This window comes from Lepeophtheirus salmonis, chromosome 3 (genome assembly GCF_016086655.4).
Source record: "Lepeophtheirus salmonis chromosome 3, UVic_Lsal_1.4, whole genome shotgun sequence".
In the NCBI taxonomy this organism is placed as follows: Eukaryota; Metazoa; Arthropoda; class Copepoda; order Siphonostomatoida; family Caligidae; genus Lepeophtheirus; species Lepeophtheirus salmonis.
In genome coordinates this window covers 12,961,182-12,983,582 of record NC_052133.2, presented here as the reverse complement: position 1 = coordinate 12,983,582, position 22,401 = coordinate 12,961,182, and the positions used below count along the sequence as shown (strand labels likewise).

Below are 22,401 nucleotides of genomic sequence, written 5' to 3'. Positions count from 1 at the left end.
AAAAACTTACAAGTACATAGAAGGCAGATTGGATCGAGGAATAGTTTTTTTTTAAACTTGCATAAGGGGGCTAATAAGTTGAAAGATTCGGTTCTTAAATCTACTAAAAACAGCCCCATTCAATAGAATATCAATTTTATTATAATAAAAAACATGTATTCTTTATAAATTTAGAAGTGCGAGGTCTTCCTTACCAGGTGATATTTTAGATTTTGTATAAAAGATTTGCTATTTTTATTAAATTTACAATTCCAAGTTTTAAAAATCATGTAAAAAAATAAGGAACTTAAAAAAAAAAAAGATGAAGTAGCACAAAGTTCCACCTAGGTACAAAAAAAACCTACTAAACAGCTCTCAAAAGTGTGGCCTTAAATGGTGTAAAAAGAATAATTTACCTGCCCTGTGACATGCCTTTCTTCGCAGTAGAATGTATCAGGTGTATATGCCAGGAAAAGTCCACCCAAATGATTGAATGCACAAATGAATCCTGACAAAGTAGAGAGGAGTAGGGCACAGATTTGCCATCGTCCAAAAGAGCCAACAATATCTAAAATATTATCGAAGGAATATTTAACATATTTATCAAATGCCACATCAGTTTGAATGATGATATTCCTGCTGTCAGTAGACATAGTGTCACAGGACAACTACTAATGAATTATAAAAATTAATCACTATTTTGTTGACTTGTGATAACTCGTTTTCACCACTTCTCATCGAGAGAAAATAAGAATTTGGACTTTTTAATTTAATAATAGCTTTTAAACTATATTCACTATAATTACCAATTTTGCCATTACTTATATGGAACATCCATTCGATGCTAAATATTCTTGCTAAATATCAATTAATATAACCCGTTTGTTGTCATTGCAAATTTATCGAGATATTACAAGTCTACAAAATGATTTTTCCTTTAAAACGTGTATTTTATTTTTCTTGACTTGTAAAAACTTTAGTATTAAATTATAATTGTATGTTATAGAAAAGAAAAGAAATTTCAAGAACTATCAATTTATCAATTTAATAGTTGGATTAAATAAATAATTGTTGCCATATTTAGTTACGAAAAATAATAATATTAAATAGACTTAAACATGGCTATATGTAAGTAAAAAATGTATAACAGTGGCATCAGGAAAAGTGCCTCGGTATAATTGCTTGCTTTAAATAGGACATTGGATCTTTGTTATATAAAAGAAATTATACTATAAACTCATTAAAAGTATTGTATTAAATCTTCGAATTGAGTATAAATATGTAGCTTAATACACAAAAACATCACACACACATTGATTATATATTGCTTTAAAGTTGTATAGGTACTACAATAAACACTCGAGCAACAAAAATACGTTGCTGCTTTATGCAACTATTAATGTACTTACTCCATTATAAATGGAGCATACAAAAATATATCTTATGGTTTTGGGTAATGCACAATAATGTCGAAATATAAAAATATATAGGTGCATCATTCACAGATAAAAAGGTTACTTTTCAAAAAAGTTTGTGCCTCTACGGTGTGGATCATGACAGTAGCACCTGCCCATAGGGATTTCAGGTCATTGTATATCGTTTTGCCATTTTGTGATGTAGTTGGATTTTGATAGCTGGCTGGGGTAGCAGACTCAGTTCAGAGAGACCGTTCGTTGCGTGTGGATAGTTGATAATTTTTGTATGACTTTGATTTTCTTGATTCCGTCCCCAACGACAACTCGTGCCTTAATAACTTTGAGGTTTACTGCATGTCTCTTCCAATGTATGTTACTTAACAATGTATGGATTTGGTTTTCTTCCAACTGTGCGTACTAGTTCGCCAATTCAGAAGGCAGTTATATGTATATGCCCTTGAGGACTCGTGCCTTCGGACAGGTCATTATGGGATTCAAAAAAGAAGAGGTCGACTGTGTGGTTATGTCTTTTGCTCTTCATTTGCGTTGTTGTAGTATTCGCATATCGTGAACATGACCTTTTTGGGGTAGTGAAATGACAAGTTCTTTTCCTAAAATACCTGAAATAACTGAGTTATCACAAGTCAATAAAACGATATCTGTTCCAAATTGAGTTCTCACAAATCGACAATGGGTTATAACTTTTTTATTATAGCTAATTTCAACGTAATTCTCACATATAATAGATATCATCTTTGCTCTCAATTGGGATCCTACATTGGATAAGTTTTTAACTACAATTTTATTCTAAGAAGAAAACAGTTTTTTTGGTCTACAAAAACGGCTATAAAAATCATTAACCTTTTTATAAAAACGACGACCACGAACTAAATTTTTTCCTAATTTAGTAGGCTAGGAAAAAGCTCTTTCCTCAATTTTGAGGTACCGCATCAGTTAATCATTTATTCTTATTACGTGGCTGTAGAGTTATTCATTTTACTCTCAGCGCCTCTTAGTTGAGAAATTGTATTTATGAAACTGATTAAGTTTGGGAAAAAATTGATCATAGGGACTTTGTTTTGTTTAAAAATGAACAAAAAGATACGAACGCCTGAACAGAATATTTTCAAAAAAGAGCAGCTGAACAGAATATGTGCCACTTGGTTCAAGCTTTGATTCTTAGGTAAAAGATGGAGCAAATAAAAGAACGCTGTTGAAAGATTTTTCTATTAATTATTCAATTTTGTTTCTATGTACTAGCGTTTAGGCGTTTAAAAATGAATGGAAAGCATGAATGGAGTTTATTTGGCTCAATATGCATGCCAGGGATAAATAAGTCGGGGAAAAAAGGGACAGACGCAATAAATATTGATTGTTATGGAAATATGTTTATCCTAGATCTTATAATCAAGGTTAAGTGTGTAAAAATAAGAATAAATAGAATACTTTGACTATTAAAAATTTCTCCAGGTACTACAGGGAGCCCAAGGTGAGAAAAGTCTTTATACTGCAAGATCAAGGCGAGTCTCAAATCTTTTCTCACAAGTCCAATTCCTATAATATTTTTTATCAAGTCCTCGAATATAAATTGTGTTCATTTCATGTCCATATTGTTATTTAGTGTCCATAATCTTAAGGCTCTTCTTGTGTTTATTACACTAATCTACAAAAAGACAAAAAATATCTGTCATGGAATTTAAGAACAGTTTGACACCAATTTAAAGAGTGATACATTCAAATCTGGTCTCATATTTTCTCTAACACATTAAGTTTTTGGGATATATGTAAATAAGGGATCTGTGCAAAGGGAAAACTAAGTTTAGTGATTAGAAAAGGAAAAATGGTTGTAGCGTGTGCTTTTTTTCCCTCCTTTTTATTCATTATTTAAAACGGTGGGGTGTTAATTTCTCCCTCTGAAGTAAGTATTCTCCCCTATCTTTGGTATAAATTATTTTAAAAATGCATAATAAAATAAATAATTATAAGTTTAAATAGCATTTCAATATTTTGCCTGAACTATTTAAAATGCAGAATCTATTTTCCCCAATTTTTCCAGTCATCCCTACAGCTACATCTCTCAGAGACTTGGTAGGACCTGAGTCACACTTCTTTTTGACGCTCTTGGATTGAAAAGTGACTGGCTCATTACACCAGTTGATACATAGGAAAATAATGAAAACGATAGAACAACATGCGGGATGTTGCTCAAAGAGGTGTAAAACTCATGAGTGACTTTGTAACTTGGATTACCACCGACCAAGAGCAGAAAAACTGTTTATTTATAATTGTGGAATACCACAGAAATAAATATACTAGTTGCAAGAAATCTAATTTAAACCATTAAGAGTCAAAGTACTTCTAGTATGTTATATTGTATTGTTTTTTAGTATAGAGCTATTAGTTTTGTTCAAGGAAAAAATTTATTTTTTGTATTCTATTTTTGTATGGACATACGTCAAGTTAATAATAACTTAGAAGAATATCTAAAAAGTCAGGGGAAAAATAAATAAAAAAGTATTTTTTAATATCTTGGTTAAAATAATTAATAAAATATTCATACAAATTGAATCTCCGTATATTGGCTTTGATTTGATACCCATATTAATACTTTGCGCTAAGCCATTGGAAAGCAATAGTCAAAAGAATATAAACAATCACGTTTTTTGCCGTTTTTTAGAGCCATCAACAATAAATTTTCAAGGCCCATGCGGTAGGCAAGACCACGTTCTAAAATCCAAATGACTGGTATATTTAGTTTTTATAGACCTTGGAGAGCAGGAAAAAGTCAAATATGAAAAGTTTAATATTCTATCAACATTGTGTTTTTCATTGAAGAATATCTTAAGCTCTTTATTCATTACTAGATTAGTCTACACTTTCATATTTTTCTTTATTTACTTCGGATCATGAGCATAAGGAGAGTTCAAAAAAGTCATAACTAGTAACGATTAATTTCCTACATATCAGTGTTTTGTATTTATTATTATTCAAATAAGTAAATACATATTACTGAGGAATAAAAAAAGAATCTTATGTTGCTTACAAAAAATTGACTTATGATGTGTATACCTGAATAATGGCGATACTTGAATAAATATTTGCATTGATTTATTATTTTACCAGATAAACACACTTTAGGAGCTAAATAAATATTTACTAATTTGTACTACTTTGCCATTTTATTCCTCATATTCAGCTCTAGACTAACAGTTTTGTAGTCAACATTTTCAAAAATATTACTATTGAGTTTTTGTTTGATTGCTTAAGAAATGAAATGAATACACTTAAATCGACTAATCTGAAATTAACTAGAACCTATAGATTCTAAAATAAATCATTGCAATTCGAACTCAATGAATGACAAAAATCAATCAATCAATGAATTGAAATGTAATTTAAGATACAAAAATAAATTTAAAAGAACCATTTGGATATTATCATATACATATATATTCACATCCTATCTCGGAAAAAATAATGGTCAAATTTATAAGAAGTATGAGTCCAGAGTATTTAATTCAAAAATGATTTGAAATTTACAACAAATTATAAAAAACATCGATATTTCCTTCCATTGCACAAGAGATCAAAGAACTCTAGTAAAGATTACGAAGTGAAATTATTGATATATGTTCCCTTTGTCTTTGTTTAGGAGCTGGTAAGTAATCATTCTCCACACAAATTATCTTGAATTTCATGATAAAAAATGTTGCATACAAGAATACTTTCATTTACTAACTGTATTTTTCAATGATAATGATAACAAAGGATGGGAGGTAAAGGGTTTGGGGAGTAGATGGCTCGGGGAGTGAAATTCTAGAGTGTAAAAGAACGGGGGGAATTACTTGTTTGGGGATTAAGGGACAGGAGGGGATATATTTATTGTTCTCGTTTGATGCATGCACATTAATGTACGTGGAATATCAATTCATAGAAGCAAGTATTCAAGGTATTTTTTTGAGTGTCAATACATGTTATAAAAAAGCAATCCATTACACAATGTACTATCTATAGACAGCCTTCCCCCTCTCAAAGTCCCACGCAATGATCCTTCGATGTCCACCAAAATAAGAACTAACCGATTCAGACGTGCGCACAACTATGGAAGAAACAAAAGATATAAATTTCGAGTTCCGAATGTACTACACTGGCACATATTTACGTTAACGGTTGAAGATGTACGAGACCTTTCACCGCTTGGAGGCCATCATTGCCCTAAGGGCGGCTACATTAATAATTAAGACACACATCTATTTATAGTATTAATTTTGTTGAAATTCGGCTGTAAATAAAAAAAAATATCTTATTAAATTTTAAAATTCATAGTGTTCAGATTTTAATGGATCACTCGGTAAATTTTGAGTTCCCCATATACTGCACTGTTACATATGTACACTCATGAAGTAGATATACAAGGTTCTGCTTTGCATCAAACCTGTTTATAGCTCCCTTCACTGCACATGCCTTTTTCAATATCCTCTGCATCGCACTATTGGTGAGAGCGCTTATGACTTAGACTGTCTAAACATTACATAAGATTATAGATAATTCAATATTCCTTACTTGTTTTAATATTTTGATAATGTAATTTATTTATGGAGTTGCTTGAGCAATAACCCGTTTATGCAGTAAAGGAGAATGAAAAGGCCCAAAACCGGTAGTCAATTTTTGATTCATAGAGTGGGATAGATAAAGATTAAGGATGGGCTGAATGCATATTATAATAACATGTCGATGTGGAATTGATTTTAAAGATTAATGTAAATGAACCAAGTTGGGTCTGGTTGAGTTGACACTAGTGTTGTGTTGGTTCTTATTTAGAACCGAGGACCACGATCCAGTCTAGTCTGGTCCCATCCACTCCAATTCCACTTGTCGGTCCTTAAAGAACGATCCCTTGTGTTGACATTGAGGGTAGATGTCTTAAAAACATATACATTAGGTCTTATTTGTCTGAATAAACCATATACATTTTTAGGAAAATAATTACAAGGGCCGGTTCCAAGGATTGACAGTCATAAGGATCGGTCTACCGACTGTACTAGAGTTGACCAAATGAATAAGGATTAACACAATACTAGTTGAAACATAAGCAGACGGATTTAACTTGTTTCACATAATATGAAGTGGTGAAAAAACGGGATCTGGACAGATACATTTTTTAATTAATTTGGCTGCTCAAAAAAGCAACATTTTATTAGACATTATTGTTCTAAATTGTTAACCTTGTCGATATCTTAATATTTGAGGATAAGTGTAAATCAGCTGTAATGACTTTTTATTTAATTAGTTACACTCTGTTATAAAAGGAAGAAGATGAATAGTGATGTAAATTGTGTTTATTTTTTAGCTGGCCCTTTTTGTTTGGTATTGGATATCTGAAGAATTAATTTTCTTTACCTCAGCTATTGTCCTTATTATTTAACTCCTGAGTATTGAACTTACTTTCCTAATTAGATTCATTTATATTCAAAACCTGATTGTACATTCCTGAGTGATCATAAAAGACGGAGAGTAACCTCGAGGATTTGTTATGGAGTTATAATTGTAAGTCCTTGTTGGACTTCGAGCAGAATTGAGGATCGACATCGGAGTAGTACTTACAAATGTCCCTGTTTATTACATTAATCCTCCTCCCTGGACACAGGGAATTGCAGCTAATTTAATGAAACGTCATGAGCATTATTCCTTCTCTCCTCCAAAATATTCTTCAAATTGTCAGGGTTACCATGTTGCTTATCGGTTTCTTTTATTAATATTCCCAAAATACACACGATTTACATTACTAGATATAAACACAAATCCCACTCCATATCTAGAAAGGAAATTAGCAGGAATTACGGGGTTGATGATTTTCAATTCTACTCTGAACTCAATAAGGATTTAAACAAATAACTCATCAATAATTCCTCAATCCGAGTCGTCGTCTTTCATGCCCTAATATTTTCCATTTTAAAATGCTTAAAATTTACAACTCTAGTTAATCCCGTAGCATGTACACATGTCCTATGTATTATTTTGCCGAAAGTAATATGCCGGGCTATAATCTCAATTTGCTAGGCCTCGAGCTCCCTCTTAACCTTGCGAACAAAAGTCTCATTGAGTCCCAGAGTTCGAGAAATTATTATGTTCGCGTTCCTAGTGTTTATTCTAAGGAGGGTTCCATATCTTTTCACATATTTAGGACAACGAATTCGTCAATTGATTCAATTTATTCCAAGAGGTAGAAGTTTGAACAAGCTATCTAACAAAAGCAAGAATCAGCTCCCTAGGTTCCTACGTTTCTCCATGAGCTCCATAGCTTTCACGCCCTGCATATATGAAGAGCTATTCAACCAATATACAAGATTGCATGACGTGACAAATACTCATAAATTTTCACATTCTACGTTTTCGATCATACAATGATTAGTTGCCAGAAATTAGCCAATAGAATGTATTGCATATATGTGACCACGATAGTTGTCATATGATGTCATTCCTCTTGTAATATATATTTTATAAAATCATCGCTGAAATGAAGCTTGCCCATATGAATGTCCCATTCCCTGAAAATAACCTTACTCAAATGAGTGGACACGATATAAACAGCTGTATCTCGTTTGTTATGTCATCTGTAACGTCCGTCAAAACAATTTATAATTACTCAATAAATATTTCCGCCTGGAGTGATTGAACCGAATAATTTGGGTCTTGGAATATATTTTTCAAATTAAAATAAATTTTGAATTTACATGAATAATACAGAGGAAAGTACTGCTAGACTCGCTCAGATCTCTTCCGATGAAAAAATGATTTTGATTTCTTCAGGTCCTCGTAATTATCAGCTAATGGTATCCCTTTAGTTTCAGGGAGAAACAAGAATGTGACGGAGGCAAATAGGAGTAATATACCAAATATTACTAGAGGAAAATCTTCGTGAATATCCGTTCCAATGTCCAAAATGAATGTACATATGGCAGATCCAACCTAGGGATATTTGATTAAATGAATTTGTCAAAATACCACATATTTTAAATCACTTTACCTTACTCCAGCAATCAAGGATGGAAAAAGCTTGGCTTCGTACATTGGTTGGAAATACTTCCGGAGTGTAGATATCAATGAAATAAAAACAGGCTATTACAAGGCTCTGAAGAATTCCATAGACAATTATTCGAAATACGTCGTATTGGAGGAAAATGAAAGTAACCCCAATGACACCAGTGAGGCCATAGCAGCATAATAAATATGGTATTCGCTGAACCTAACGATACATAATATAACTTTGATCATTCAAATATGGTTCTAGGTCGAAATTCCCTGAGGACATGGTCGACACGTCTGAGATATTTTGACACTCTTTTGGGATACGACTTAATTAGGCTAAACTGTAAAAGTTTTATCGCAGGTCTTTCTATCTCAAAATTGGAGACTGTGAAACAGGAAAGTTGAAACTCAATTACCGCAACCTTTTAAATGATAGGGAAATAATCTCGCTAAGTGAAGTTAAGGGAATTTATGCAAAGAACATATTCTTGAAATAGGCAAAGGATCTCAACTTTTCGAGATATTGGGTCCATTAGCACATTGAAGGATTATCAAAGTATTTGGAAGGTCCCGTTATATGGAGGAGGTAGTGAGTTTGTCTCGTTGGAGTTACTGGGGGAAGGACTCGTAGTTGATCCGTGGAATGAGGGATAAGGCCAAGATAAAAGTCCTAGTGCCTTACATGTGAGATGTAATCTCCTCCGTCCTCATCCCTCAGTCCACGAATCAACTGCAAGTCCCTCTCCCCTGATATTTCATAGGAGACAGCGGGCCCTTAATTATTTGTATGCTCTTTAAAGCTTAAACAAAATAAGCTGGACTTTGAGCCCTCTTCACAATAGTTATCTAAAAAGTTGTTCATAATAATTGAAAATGCCTGATTTCACGTAATACGGGTTGAATAAAAATGTAAAGATTAAATTAAGTACAAATCAATAAATCAAATCAAATTTTCCAATGGTAAAAAATATTATTATCCTTATTAAATAAGTATTGAACTGTGTATCAGGAGGTTTCGTATTGATACCTACATTAGAGCAATTTAATTTTCTTCTTTTTTTGTATTTCGATTATGGGTACTGCGGAAAAGTTGTCATAGTATGAAAATTACCTATGCAAAAATTACATTGTCCTAAGAGGTTATCTTTGGATCTCACATTACGAAAAGAGACTAAATCTCTTTACTTAGTTAATATAGATACTTATAATACATTTTAAGTAATTTTGCAAAAAAAAGTTTTTCTAAACTATAAAAAGTAATTAAGTTTTTTTTTCTGAAATTGTCTCCTTTTTAAAAAAAAAAATGAGAAAAAAGTTAGCAAGATTAGATGATGATCCGTGTATTTACATTCTCAGAAAGGAAAAATCAAATTTTTCAAATATTTTTCTTTCTTATTGATCCATAGGATAGCTTTATAAAAAAAATATTTTTTTTACTCTTTTTATATGTTAGAATCTATCATTATTAATAAATCTAAAATATGGATCAATGTTGTATTTAAATCTTTATTGACGAGGTATGGAACTTTTGTCTCCTTTTAAACTTTGAACTAGACTAGCGAAATTGGAAAAAAAAAATTGAAAAGTATACAGAACTAACCTACATACTTCTATACCCCTCACCAGCCTCACAATATATTTTTAAGTATGGGTTCAGTTCCAATAATACTACCTTTTTGAATATGAAGAAGCCGACTAAGGCAGCAAAAGCTATAAGGAGATCCTTATAGACACATACGAGGAAAATATTGAATGGGATGAGTTTGGCAGCAAAATGGATTCCATAGCTAGATGTTCCTATGCAAAAAAAGGGTATCATAAGTACAAGGAATCTTCTACGAGTTTCTCCATCTTCCATTAACGGAAGAACCTTTTTGAAGAGACTCACTCCTGAGTTTGTATTACTCTTATCTTCATCTTCTTCCTTGATTGAGCTCCTGAAATAGTTTTTCAAAATGAAGAAATAGAAAATTCATAAACTTTTATATTTAGTTATATCTTTGGAAATAGTTATAATCATAAATATATCATAAATCTTACATGGCATGTCTTGCGAGATCCTCAAATATCCGCAAGTACTCTGTGGACTCCAAATCCACGCCATTAAAGGCAGCAATCCTTCTGAGTGACTTATCAGCTTCCTTTATTTTTCTATTTTTCAGAAGCCATCGTGGAGATTCACATACCCAAAGGTGCAAAGTTGAGAGGAGCGCTATTGATGCAAATGCGATTTGAATATTCCTCCAATCACGTAAGGCATAGCAAATACCCACCATGAGCAGACTTCCAAAATTCCAAGCCATGTTCATGTGGAGTCCAGCTAAAGATCTCATTTCAATATTCACAGACTCCATAATGAGAACAAATATGCTTGACCACATCACATGTGCAGATCCTCCAACAAGGAATCGAATCATTATAAATAGGTTGTAGTCATTGCTAAAAGCTGTGATGAAGCTGGCAATGCAGTGGAGTAGAGAAGATCCGAGGAGTGTGGTACGTCTTCCAAAATGATCGGAGCAAAATCCTCCAACCAATGTTGCCACAACTATCTAAGTGGATTTCATTTTAATAATATAAAAGCGAAATCTTGTAACAGCTGTAACTTACCCCAGCCATGTATGTACTTTGTATCAGGTGTAGATATAACTTGTCCTGGCAGACAAGGTTGAAAGTTGTTACCAGAGATGATGACATTACATTTTGGCTGAAAATCCATTTATTACAATGGGTATCATTACTCGACTCACAGCCACTCTGAAAGCAAAAAATTGAACTTTATTTTAAATAAATATATTTAGATTGATAAAAATCTATCTTAAGTAATTAACATATCAGCATATACATAAGATGTCTAGCTAAAAATATTCAATAAGTGTTCATTGAATCTGCATACAAACAATTGCCCCAGAAGAAATTCAACGAAAAAATAATACACAGTAAAACCTGTATTAAGGGGTCAGGTAAAGGAAACTGCTTAGTGAAGGTGGCCTATTCAACCAGATATTCTATTTTGTAAACAATTAAATGTTTAAAAAAAAGATATGGTCGCTTAGTGCGGTGACACGCTTAAAACAGGCCTCCCTTATGGTCTGAACAGAATAGCAACATTCAGTCCTTATTACTTTGAAAATACCAGAAGTTTTATCTTTGAAGTCAGAATTTTGTTTTTTCATTCTGGTGATCGAAAAAAGATGGATTACTACTACGAACACTTTAATTCAGTCTCAATGGTATGTATAAAAACAGTGACGAAATCAATAAATCAACTGCGAAAACGTAATTCCTTCATGGCACTTTTGTTATAGTGAAATTTGTACTCACAACTTAAATGTGTACTTATGAATGAGGCCGTTATACATTTTCGTCGATTAAAAACCTATATAATACAATCAACATAAGACACAAAATATTAAGATGTATTTTTAAAATTGTCAACCTCACGTCGTAGACAAAGAAAACAGAAAAATGGGCCGTAAACATCCAATATTTAGACCTGTATTTGTGTCCATCTTTTTAGTATTCAGTTCAAGTCGTAGTCCTCATGTTCTGAGATTTTCTTGTTCCGGGTACAATTTATCATGCTCTGGGGCCATGGGAAAATAAGTAATGTCTGAATGTAACTGTCTCGTCTAAGGCAAGATATCCTTTCCTGCAATTTATTCTTTAATCTTTGACGACATTTTGGGACTCAATTTAGTTTGTGAGGCCTTAGTGAGGTTACAAAGGAATAAAAGAATAATAATGACAGCTTTGGTAAATAAGAACATAAATTAAGGCAAGGAACACTTCGACTGATTCAGGTAACGGCTGTATAAAGCTGGGAACTCTTTTATAATAACATATTTGAGTCTCATATTTTGAAGTTCAAAGCTATAAGGTCGTTTTCTGGTGGAGCATTGGGCAAAGTAGCTAAGTATACTTATGAAATCATAGTTCCACTTTGCCTCTTTCTTTTGCCCTACCCCCCCTTTTCCCCTTTTTTAATTTTTGATTGATTAACTCTTGCCTGACTACGTCAATTTCGTGGGTCACTGAGGATGCTTTTGATCTTTGCCCCATTGACTCACAAAACCTTTAGATCCTTGTTCGTATGAAACGCCTTCTGATCTTCACTTTAACTTCATTTTCAAAGGATCTTGCCTCATTCTAACTCACTCGGTGGATCTCATCTTCTTTAATGGAAGGATCGTTCATTGTGTAGATGTTCCTTTACTTGAAAGATAAGACGTTGTTGTGTGAGTAATATGTCTGCCTCTGTCTCGTGAAGAAATAGAATGAGATTAATTCTGATAGATCAGTCGTATTATTATTATTTGATTTTCCAGATCCAGTTCCATATCTATTTAAATTTTCAAAGGGTCTACTATTGTGATAATTTTGCTCATAATCCTCATTTTTTTCACTTCATCGATAGACTCAGAAAACAATGCTAATTGAACCAATTCTTCTGTCAAACACAACAAACGCAACCCATTGCTTTGATAGCCGCTCATGACAATGTAAGCGGTATATTTTATATTCTAGGACAGTATGAATTAGATTTATATCATTTATAGGAGGAGAAGTTGAAGATTGTGCATTTATCCTACAAGAAAGATAACAACATACAAAGAAATGTATAAATTGAATTAGTTTTTTCAATTGTACAGAAAAAAAAACCAGTTTACTGGGGCAATGAATATATTTGACCTGATTGCAGTATCATTTTAATTGAAAATAACATTTTTGCTCTCCAGGTCTTGGGTTTTTTTTTTTTTTTTTTTTTGGTTTTTTTTTTTACAGAGTTATTTTACCAAGATAGAAGCATGTGAGCTGAGTTAATTCCTTCATGAATTATCAAATTCAAACATGTGATTGGAGAGTGAAACAGTTATTATTATTTTTTTTTTATGTGAGTGTTTTCATGTTGTTGTTTTTTTTATTCTAGGTATGTGAAAATAGCTCCACAAAGTTTATATTTTGGTGCAAAGATAAATTTTATTTTGTCTTGATATCTTGAACAATATTATTTTCTTCCTCAGACTGTTAAACATAATTTTCTAGGCATTTCTAGGCAAGAAGGGAATGGTTTCTTTCAGTTTTTAATACAAATGCAAAACTTTTTTAGTGATCTAGTTTTCTATCAATAAGAATTTTAATACAATTTTTGTACTCATCTTTATTTCTTGGAATGTTTTTTTTTTTTTTTTGTTAGGGTTAGACGGTATTTTTCTGAATTATAGAAACGTTATATCTTATTCCTAACACATGGTATTGCTTCATATTTCACTTTTCCGCTCACCCAAGGAAATTTTTCAAATTTAGGGCGTTTAATGTTTGCTAATACTAAATAACATAACGAAACTTTTTTATAGCTTGGAAATTTTGATCTCTTCTGTTGGCTTAAGACTTATCTTTTCCATTCTGTACTAACTGATTAGTATATCACCGATGCTAATAATCCTTTGTTCTTGTTTTTCTAAAAAATATGACATTGAGAAAACTTGGCAGAAAGGATTTTTTGAGGTATAACACTGATCTAAAATATCTATGTACCAATATGTACTAGATATATGTCATTGTCTAGCAAGATCAAAAGAGGTTGGGGCCGAGCGATCATTTAATGCCTTAATTTTTAATTATATTATTTTCCGATAAAGAATTCAAATAGACTCAATTCATGAATAAGTTATGTTTGAGACTCAACTGGATGCATAATTGAGTGTATGTAGTATAATTGCCACACTCAATTGATGAATGTGTTGAAACATTTTTGCTTGAGATAATTACTTTATGAGAGTAAATCGTGTTTTCTTTAACAGTAAACTACTTCAAATTTTCTTAACAAAATAAACAAAGTTATTATCTAAGTATACACAATTCATATTTTGTTTAAAAATTGAACAAATAGTTGGTACGGGATAGCTCTTAGTTTTAAAGATATTTAGTCGCTTGCCCCTATTTATTTAAAAGTATAGCTGAATATAAAATATTAGGTTTCAGTACAGGGTGTCCACGATAAATTGGAAATACTTTAAACTTCATCCAGATCCATAATGTGGATATTTGTGGTTAAATCATACTAATATAAAAGGTTGCGTGAACAATACACTATAACTTCCACCACAATTGTTTTGACAACAAACTATAGTCATCATGGAACAAGCAAGGAGAGACGCCATCCTCGAATTGGCTCGCGCTGGAAACAAGCCCTCTACTATCTACAAGCTTCTTAACTACCCCAAGACCACGGTGTACCGGATCTTCAATGCCTGGGAGGTTGAGGGGAAGGCCTGCCGAAAGGGAATTCCTTGTCCAGGTTGGCCAAGAACCGTGGAGTGAGCAAACAGCTGGTCTCCAAGGCTGTGAATGAGGACCTCGGGTACAGGTCATACCGAATTGCCAAACAACACATGAAGGCCACCAGGCTCACCAACGGTAAGCGTCTCCTCAATGACCTGAAGAGCCATGGAGGAAGAATCCTCTTCTTCTCCGACGAGAAGAACTGGACTTTCGACAGAAGCTACAACGTCCAGAATGGCAGGTGGCTTGCCAAGGAGATAGAAGAGGTCCCTGCAGTCTTCACCACAAAGTTCCCGGCCTCCGTGATGACCGTGTGTGTCATCTCCAGCACCGGTGAGGTGATGCCTCCTTTCTTCTTCAATCCCAAGGAAAGGGTTAACGCGATAAGGTACTGCGAAGTCATGGAGGAGTTCGTCATCCCCTGGATGAAGGATACGGCCGTTGGGAGGGAGTTCATATTCCAACAAGACTCAGCGCCCGCACACATCGCCATGAGGACCACTAACTTCTTCAACTCCCCCGACATCACTTTCTGGGATCGCAACACCCGGCCCTCCAACTCACCCGACCTCAATCCGTGTGATTACTACTGGTAGGGAAGTTGGAGAGAGAGGTGTGCAAGGCCAGCCACAAGAGCATCGCGGCCCTGAAGGGCTCCATTACGAGGGAGTGGTATACTGTCGATTCCGCGGAAGTCATCAGGGCATGCAAATCCTTTAGGGGCATATGGGGGCTGCTGAGGGAGAACATGTTGAATAAATTTATTGTTTAATATCATGTCTAACTTTTTCATATTAACAAATACACTCCAAATTCCATTTTTATCAAGCAGGTTGAATTTTAAGATAGTTCCAATTTGTCGTGGGCACCCTGTATGTTCAAATAATTGGAAGAAGAGAAGCTTAGACGTCATAATCCTTTATTATTGAATATGTTATCAAGGAAATTGATAATTGATACACTCTGGTTCGAGCAAGGACATCGACAGGAATAACTCCGATGTCGATTCATAATTTTTCTCGGAGTCAAACTGGGACTTACATTTTTAACCAAGGTTGAATCTTTATCCGTCAAAACGGTTCAAGCAGTTCCAGTTCTTGAACCCCTAAAATCCAAACCGACAAAGGTGAACCGAGACCGGAACTAAGACCGCAATATATTCCTTATCGGTCTCAGTTCTTTCGATCTCATTTTCGTTTGTTGTATTTTTTTGGTATATTTATAACCTTTTAATATTGTATCTCCATAATTTTATGTAAATGAAATACGTCGTTGCCTTTATTATATCACACAACCTTTCCTTAAACAAGGAAACTGAAAACTGTTTGTATCTAATATCATTTCCTTGGCCCAAATTTTATTGCAAAGCCTCTTGTTTTAAGTGCCTGCTTTACCAAACTGAGCATGTATAAAAAAGAACCGAGATCGAAGACCGGAGTCGAGACCGATAAAACTGAACCGAGACAAAACCGAAACTGGAACCGAAACCGTTGAAATAAAAGAACTAAAACCGATAGAACTGCCGAATCTGGCCCGGGCACAACCTTGCTTATAAGTCCCCCAACAAATCATCAGTGCTAATCTCCATTTTCATGAGCACAGATCTTAGTGATTACCTTATTCTTGGATGTTCTCTCTTCAAGCATTAAATAATAATGATAATAGCTTTAGAAAATAACCTGTTAATATATCACTTTTTGGTTTCTTTTTTTAGCATACCGGGAAGTCATATTTTCTACGACTATTCGGATAGTAATCATCAAGGCAGAACTGGGAATATGTATTTGCAAAACTGACACAACGACTTCAGATTCAACTCGGACTCGAGATTTGGTATTCCAATACATCCAGGGGTATGTCTAGAAGAGGTGGTAAAAAGGGACATTGCCGCCTTCATTGAGATATAAATTTATATCAAAAATAAGTTAAATTATCCCTTATCGTACCTTCACATTATTTATTAATAGCAAAATTAAGTTTATTTCAAGTGAATTGTAATTATCAAAGCAAAATACCACGAGGTGAAACAAAAACCAAGTGATCAATATTTGCCTGAAATAGCAATCTACACAACACTTTTTTTTTCTTTTTTTTTCGCTAAGAGTGTTGAGTATATTTGAACATAACTATACCCATAACTAGGGATGGGTATTATTTGTGTAAGAGGACGAGGAGAAAGAGGGAGTGAGACATATGGCATTACTGGATTAAGACCAAATCAGCTGCCTGTTATTTGATTTTTATTTGGGAGGGGGCGGGGGAGAAAATGAATAACTGCCATAAAGAGGAGCCTCTTCTACATTTTAAGTAGAATTATTGAAGGGAAAGTATTTTGATTGTATTTAAATTCATATATATACAATTTTATTATGCATTTTAAAATCAATTTACATCAATGAAAGGCGATAATTCTTCTTTGTGAGAGAGATATTAACACACACACGACTTATAAAATAATGAACAAAAAAGAAAAAAGAGCACACGCATCAACCGTTTTTCTTTTTTTAATCGCTTTACTTAGTTTTTTCTTTACACAAATCCCTTCTTTACCCATAACTTATCACTGCAAAGTGAATAAAAATTGAATACATTAAGAGGAAAAAGAGATGAAATAAAAAGTGTATTCTTGCTAGAGAAAAAAGGTTTCATGTGGACAAGGAACCTACGCTATATGGTTTATAGACAGCTATTACTGTTATTATCCCACTTGGTTGTAAAATGTTGGCACCAGCAGCCTCATGGAGTATCTTGGTTAGAAAAAATAGAAATTAACTTGGAATTTTTGATAATTCTTGTTGTTGCAAAAATAATAGTTATGAACCACTCTTGAAAAAATAAAATAGACCAATTTTGAGAAAAAAATACTTTGTAGAAACATTTTATTTCTAAAAACAAAACAAAAACCATCAAAATATCGATGGAGACCAAATGGATTATCAAAAATATGAAATCATGGGGAAAAAATGAAGCAATAATTGGGGAATTGATGGAAAAAGTTTTAGAAAGAATGGAATGGCAGGAACCAGTTTTAGAGAATAGCAGATTCGCATATATATCAGATAGGTCAATAAAAAAGAAGATATTATTCATGGAAGAGGTTTTTGATAAAAATTTTGAATTTACGGCAAATCAGATTATGGAAAAGGAAAGAATTTTAAAGAGGGTGGTTTTTAAGAGAAGAGAAATTGGCCCTAGGGATCGTTTTTTTTAAGTTTAAGAAAAGGATAGAAAACAATAGGCTGAGAATGCTTTGAGTGGGAAAATCAAAACAAAATCAATTTCTAGATCAAATCAAGAAGAAGAAAGATTTAGCTTTAATGCCTCGGTCAGGGAGATAATAAGAGGCCTTCAAAGGATTTCAGACTATCCATAATTTTGGAATGAAGTACAGAGTAGTTATTAACCTTGGGCAGTTTATATGGTAAAACATCAGAAGAGAGAACATTTTTCTCCTGTAAATAATCACTGGAGATATACAAAAAAAAAAATATTCGAGTGTACGGACATAATTAATATAATGGTCTAAGTGATTGAGTATTGTTGTTGTTGTTTTTTCAATTTTAAATTGCATCTTGTGCATAAAGATTTTCTTATCTTTATACCGGCCCATATCAAGCAGAAATTAATAACATAACTGCAACAAGCTCTGTTATATAAATTTAGATGCACAAGAACACCATTGCCTAAGGATTTTACTGTAATATTGAAGAATATTGTATTTAATGTGTTAAAAAATTAAAACTAATGTTTTTATAAAATAATAAGTTAAAGTATAGTTGTGTTTAGGTACAAAAAATAACAAAAAACAATACTTTCTATTAAAACATTTTTTTGTTAAAAATGAACAAAATTATTTATCAAACAGACATTCTATTATTTTTGCGAAAAATTAAAAAGGCTGAATCTTATTTTGACCAAAAAATCTATTTATAGCAGAATTGGAAAAATTGAGATGTCAGCCGGAAAATTTGAAAAAAATATATACAAAAACCCTCTAGAAGGAAAATCCTTATCGTTATAATATATGAGATGGATTTTAAGGCCTAATATAGGATATCGATTATGAATTTATAACTCGTACTAACGACTCAAAATCAAGTCGCACTTAAGTATCCTTCAACTTTGATTAACTTCAGACTCGACTCGGATTCCAGCAAAATTATTTGAAATTTTATAATGACTTTTAAAAAATTAAATTACATATAATTTAGTTTACGAATCAAGATCCTAATGGGATGGATGGGTATTGAGGATTAAGGATTGAGCAAATCAGATCTATTCTCGGTTTAATTTTTAACACAGCAACTCCAAGATCGTCCTCCATTTTAAGCCTCTATCTGTATTTATTTTTGATATAAGTTAATACGGAAAATGTCTTCTCCCATAAATAAGTTGAGCCAAATGGTATAAGTAAATCTAAAGTTGCAGGGAGTACTCATTCATTACAGAAATCCAGAATTTGTCAGGTGTTCTAGAAGTCAAAATCTGTTTTTAGTGTTTGGTCACATAAAAGTTCGATAAGCCCTTCTTCCATTTCAGACAACAGATTATTAGCTGTAGCGGTAAAAGGAGACCGTATCCAGTTATGTTTTTGTGGAGTACTATTTTCTGGTAAATACTTGAAGAGACTTGAGCTAATAAGTAATAAAGAATTTGAACGTTTCTAGATTCATTGTGTTGTCTTCAACAAATTCGTAAAGTTCAGGCGAAAAAGTCCATATGCCCTTATTGATCAAGCTCTCCAATTTACGAACAAAAGAACGTATTTTGTCATTGAGAGACAATATTCCTTGGATTTTCTCTCTGAAGTGAGATATTAAAAGAATTCATTTGATCAAATATTGAGGAAAGATACGTTAGTTTTGTAACCCAGACAGATTCATTTAGTTGCTCGACGAGTGGAGATTTCTGATATGTGAAGAAAATGCACACCTCCTCCCGTAGTTCGTAGAGTTGCTTTAGTACATTCTCCCACGATAGCCACCTTACATCTGTATACAACAGCAGACCCTCATGCTGAGATCCCATCTTGTTGCACAAAGTATGTAGTGAACAGTCTTGTGTTAAGTGGCCGTGATTTTATAAAGTTATTATAAAAACAGCTCTTAACTCTACTTTCAATGCTTTAAATGCAAGGATTTCTCAGTGTATTATACAATTAGTAAAATAGGCGTGAGTTATAGTTGTCGTACTTTCAATCCTTCATTCTTTCCCCAGAATTGCTCCAGCACCATTTGTGCATATTGATATTCACTGGGTCAAAAAACGTCCCCTTGTTTAGCTTCCTGTTCAAACTATTGAAAATATCCTCTCCAGTACGAACTCCCTCATGCGAGTTCAAAAACAGCATTTCTTCTTTAAGTTTCCCATAAAAATATATTTGACAAAAACAAGAAAATTTACTAATTTGGAGATGATGGTAGATTTATCTAGTTGTGAAGAATACTTCTCTACTTTCAGAACTTCAATTAATTGTCACTTAATATCCTGTTCAATGTCGTTGATGTATCGAGACACAGTCTAAGAAAAGTCTAGGAAAGAGCTGTCAAAATAATTTAAATTATATCTAAGACTACAGACTTATTCATTTATGAGTGAGCACCACCGGCAGATTAATAAATCAATCAACGATAATTAAACTGTTTATGTGTGTCAAGGGTCTATAGCGTATGCATTATATATTTCACACAGTTTCTTTTGTTTGGGGCATGTGGCCTGATATTTAAGACCATCCTCGGTTATTATTTTATTGTATGTATTTTTGTAGGAATATTAAATTATGCTCAAATAATATAAAAAAAGCGATAGGTATCAATTATTTAGCAAAATTTGGAGAGACATTATACATCCTCAAAGGTTTAGTTATAAATGAGGTGCCCTCACCTAAAAAAGGGCTACTTTGTTAGTAATAAACAAAGACTAGTTACAATAACATGCATAAAGATTTCTCGACTTATTGCAAATGCAATTTTCATTTTTCTTTTTCAAAATAATAAATAGACCTCAAAAGTGTGGTCTTAAATGGTGTAAAAAAGAATAATTTACCTGTCCTGTGACATGTCTTTCTTCGCAGTAGAATGTATCAGGTGTATATGCCAGGAAAAGTCCACCCAAATGATTGAATGCACAAATGAATCCTGACAAAGTAGAGAGGAGTAGGGCACAGATTTGCCATCGTCCAAAAGAGCCAACAATATCTAAAATATTATCGAAGGAATATTTAGCAGATTTATCATCTCCCACAGGAGTTTGAATGATGATATTCTTGTTGTGAGTAGACATAGTGTCACAGGACAACTACTAATAAGAAACTGTGTAAATTGTATAAACATCACAAAGAACAACTTTTTCTCTTTTTCTACGAGGATGTAAAGATAAGTTGCTCCCTAAAAAACGAAGAAATAAGTTACAATATTAAATATGTGGAGGGAACAATGATGTCTCTACCATGAATCTAAGATTTATATTAGCACATAAATCCACTACTTAACTGAGAAACGTGCCACATCATATCCAAAATGTAATAATCAAAAATTGTGGAAAAAAGTAAATTATTAGGGGCATGTGCAAAACATAGAATGTGAACCTGATTGACATTTTTTGTTGTTGTATATTTTTAGACATAAAAAGGTCAAAATGTAGATATAAATTTTCCATTTTAGAGGGGCTCTGCTCTCATAGAGGACCCTACGCTGTATAGGTTTTTAACAATATATATAGTATTTTAAGAAGAAAAGTTATTTTTTGATTTAAAACTTTAATGTAAAACATAAAATGTTGTACATACAACTATTGATTCAAGTATAAAAATGCTGTAATGATCCCTACATTTGCAAATTTTGTATGATAAGTTTGAAAAAGGATTTAAAAAAAAATTATATTCCTGGGTGAAAAAGTAATTTTCGGGGTAAAGTATTTTTTTTTTTTTTGCCAGAAATTAAAAATTATTTTTTCTAGACTGCTTAAAATAAGCTTTGGCATCCGAAAAGTTGGGCTAAAAGAATTTGACATACCCCCCTACTTTTAAGGACTGACAAGTGGGAATGGCTGGATGGGACGGGCCTGGACCGTGATCTTAAATAAGGTTCAACACAACACTAGATATAGCCATAGGAGGAAATCCAATTTCATAGTTGGTGGAGGAGACTTTTATATTGGAAGTTTTTTAAAAATATGTAACTATAAGGGGAAACTAGAGTTTTTTTATATAGAACTAACTTGATTAATTTTTAGATTATATTAAACATTGATGGTCTTGTCAAACTATATAAGACTCTGACTCGAATAAATAATTTTCCCTACAAAAAATATTTGAAAGAGTCCTCTAGATCAAGTCACAAATTGAAACAATTGTGAGAAATTTTATTAAAAAATTCTCTGAAATCTAATTAAGTCTTGAGGCTTAACTTTCAAGTCGTTAGTTAAGTCTATTCAGATGAAATGGAGTTGCAAGTCTTTAAAATATGAACTTGGTAGTCTTTACACATGAGACAAGTGTAAATACTATAGAGTTCATATTTTGTATCTTACATGCCTTCCTTCCTATGACACGTCTTTAATTTATTGTATCAGGCAACCTTTCCTTCAAAAACAAACATTAAAAGGACCCAAAATCAGTTGGTTGTTGGTCAAGTATCTCAATCTTACCAACTACTACGTACTTTTCAGCCGACTTGTTAAATAACTTGACCAG

The 22,401-nt window shown here is 32.9% G+C and overlaps 1 protein-coding gene across 1 annotated transcript; it reads right to left on the bottom strand.

The window, feature by feature from the left end:
• Positions 1 to 8,079: 8,079 nt before the first annotated feature.
• On the bottom strand, positions 8,080 to 21,031 carry LOC121114115 (solute carrier family 22 member 3). Its single transcript, XM_040707970.2, has 6 exons — positions 20,754 to 21,031; positions 11,034 to 11,180; positions 10,464 to 10,975; positions 10,096 to 10,360; positions 8,422 to 8,640; positions 8,080 to 8,363 (listed from the first exon to the last, which is right to left on the bottom strand). The coding sequence occupies exons 1-6, from the start codon at positions 20,988 to 20,990 to the stop codon at positions 8,154 to 8,156; spliced, it is 1,590 nt and encodes a 529-aa protein (XP_040563904.2). The 5' UTR covers positions 20,991 to 21,031; the 3' UTR covers positions 8,080 to 8,153.
• Between the last annotated feature and the right edge of the window lie 1,370 nt (positions 21,032 to 22,401).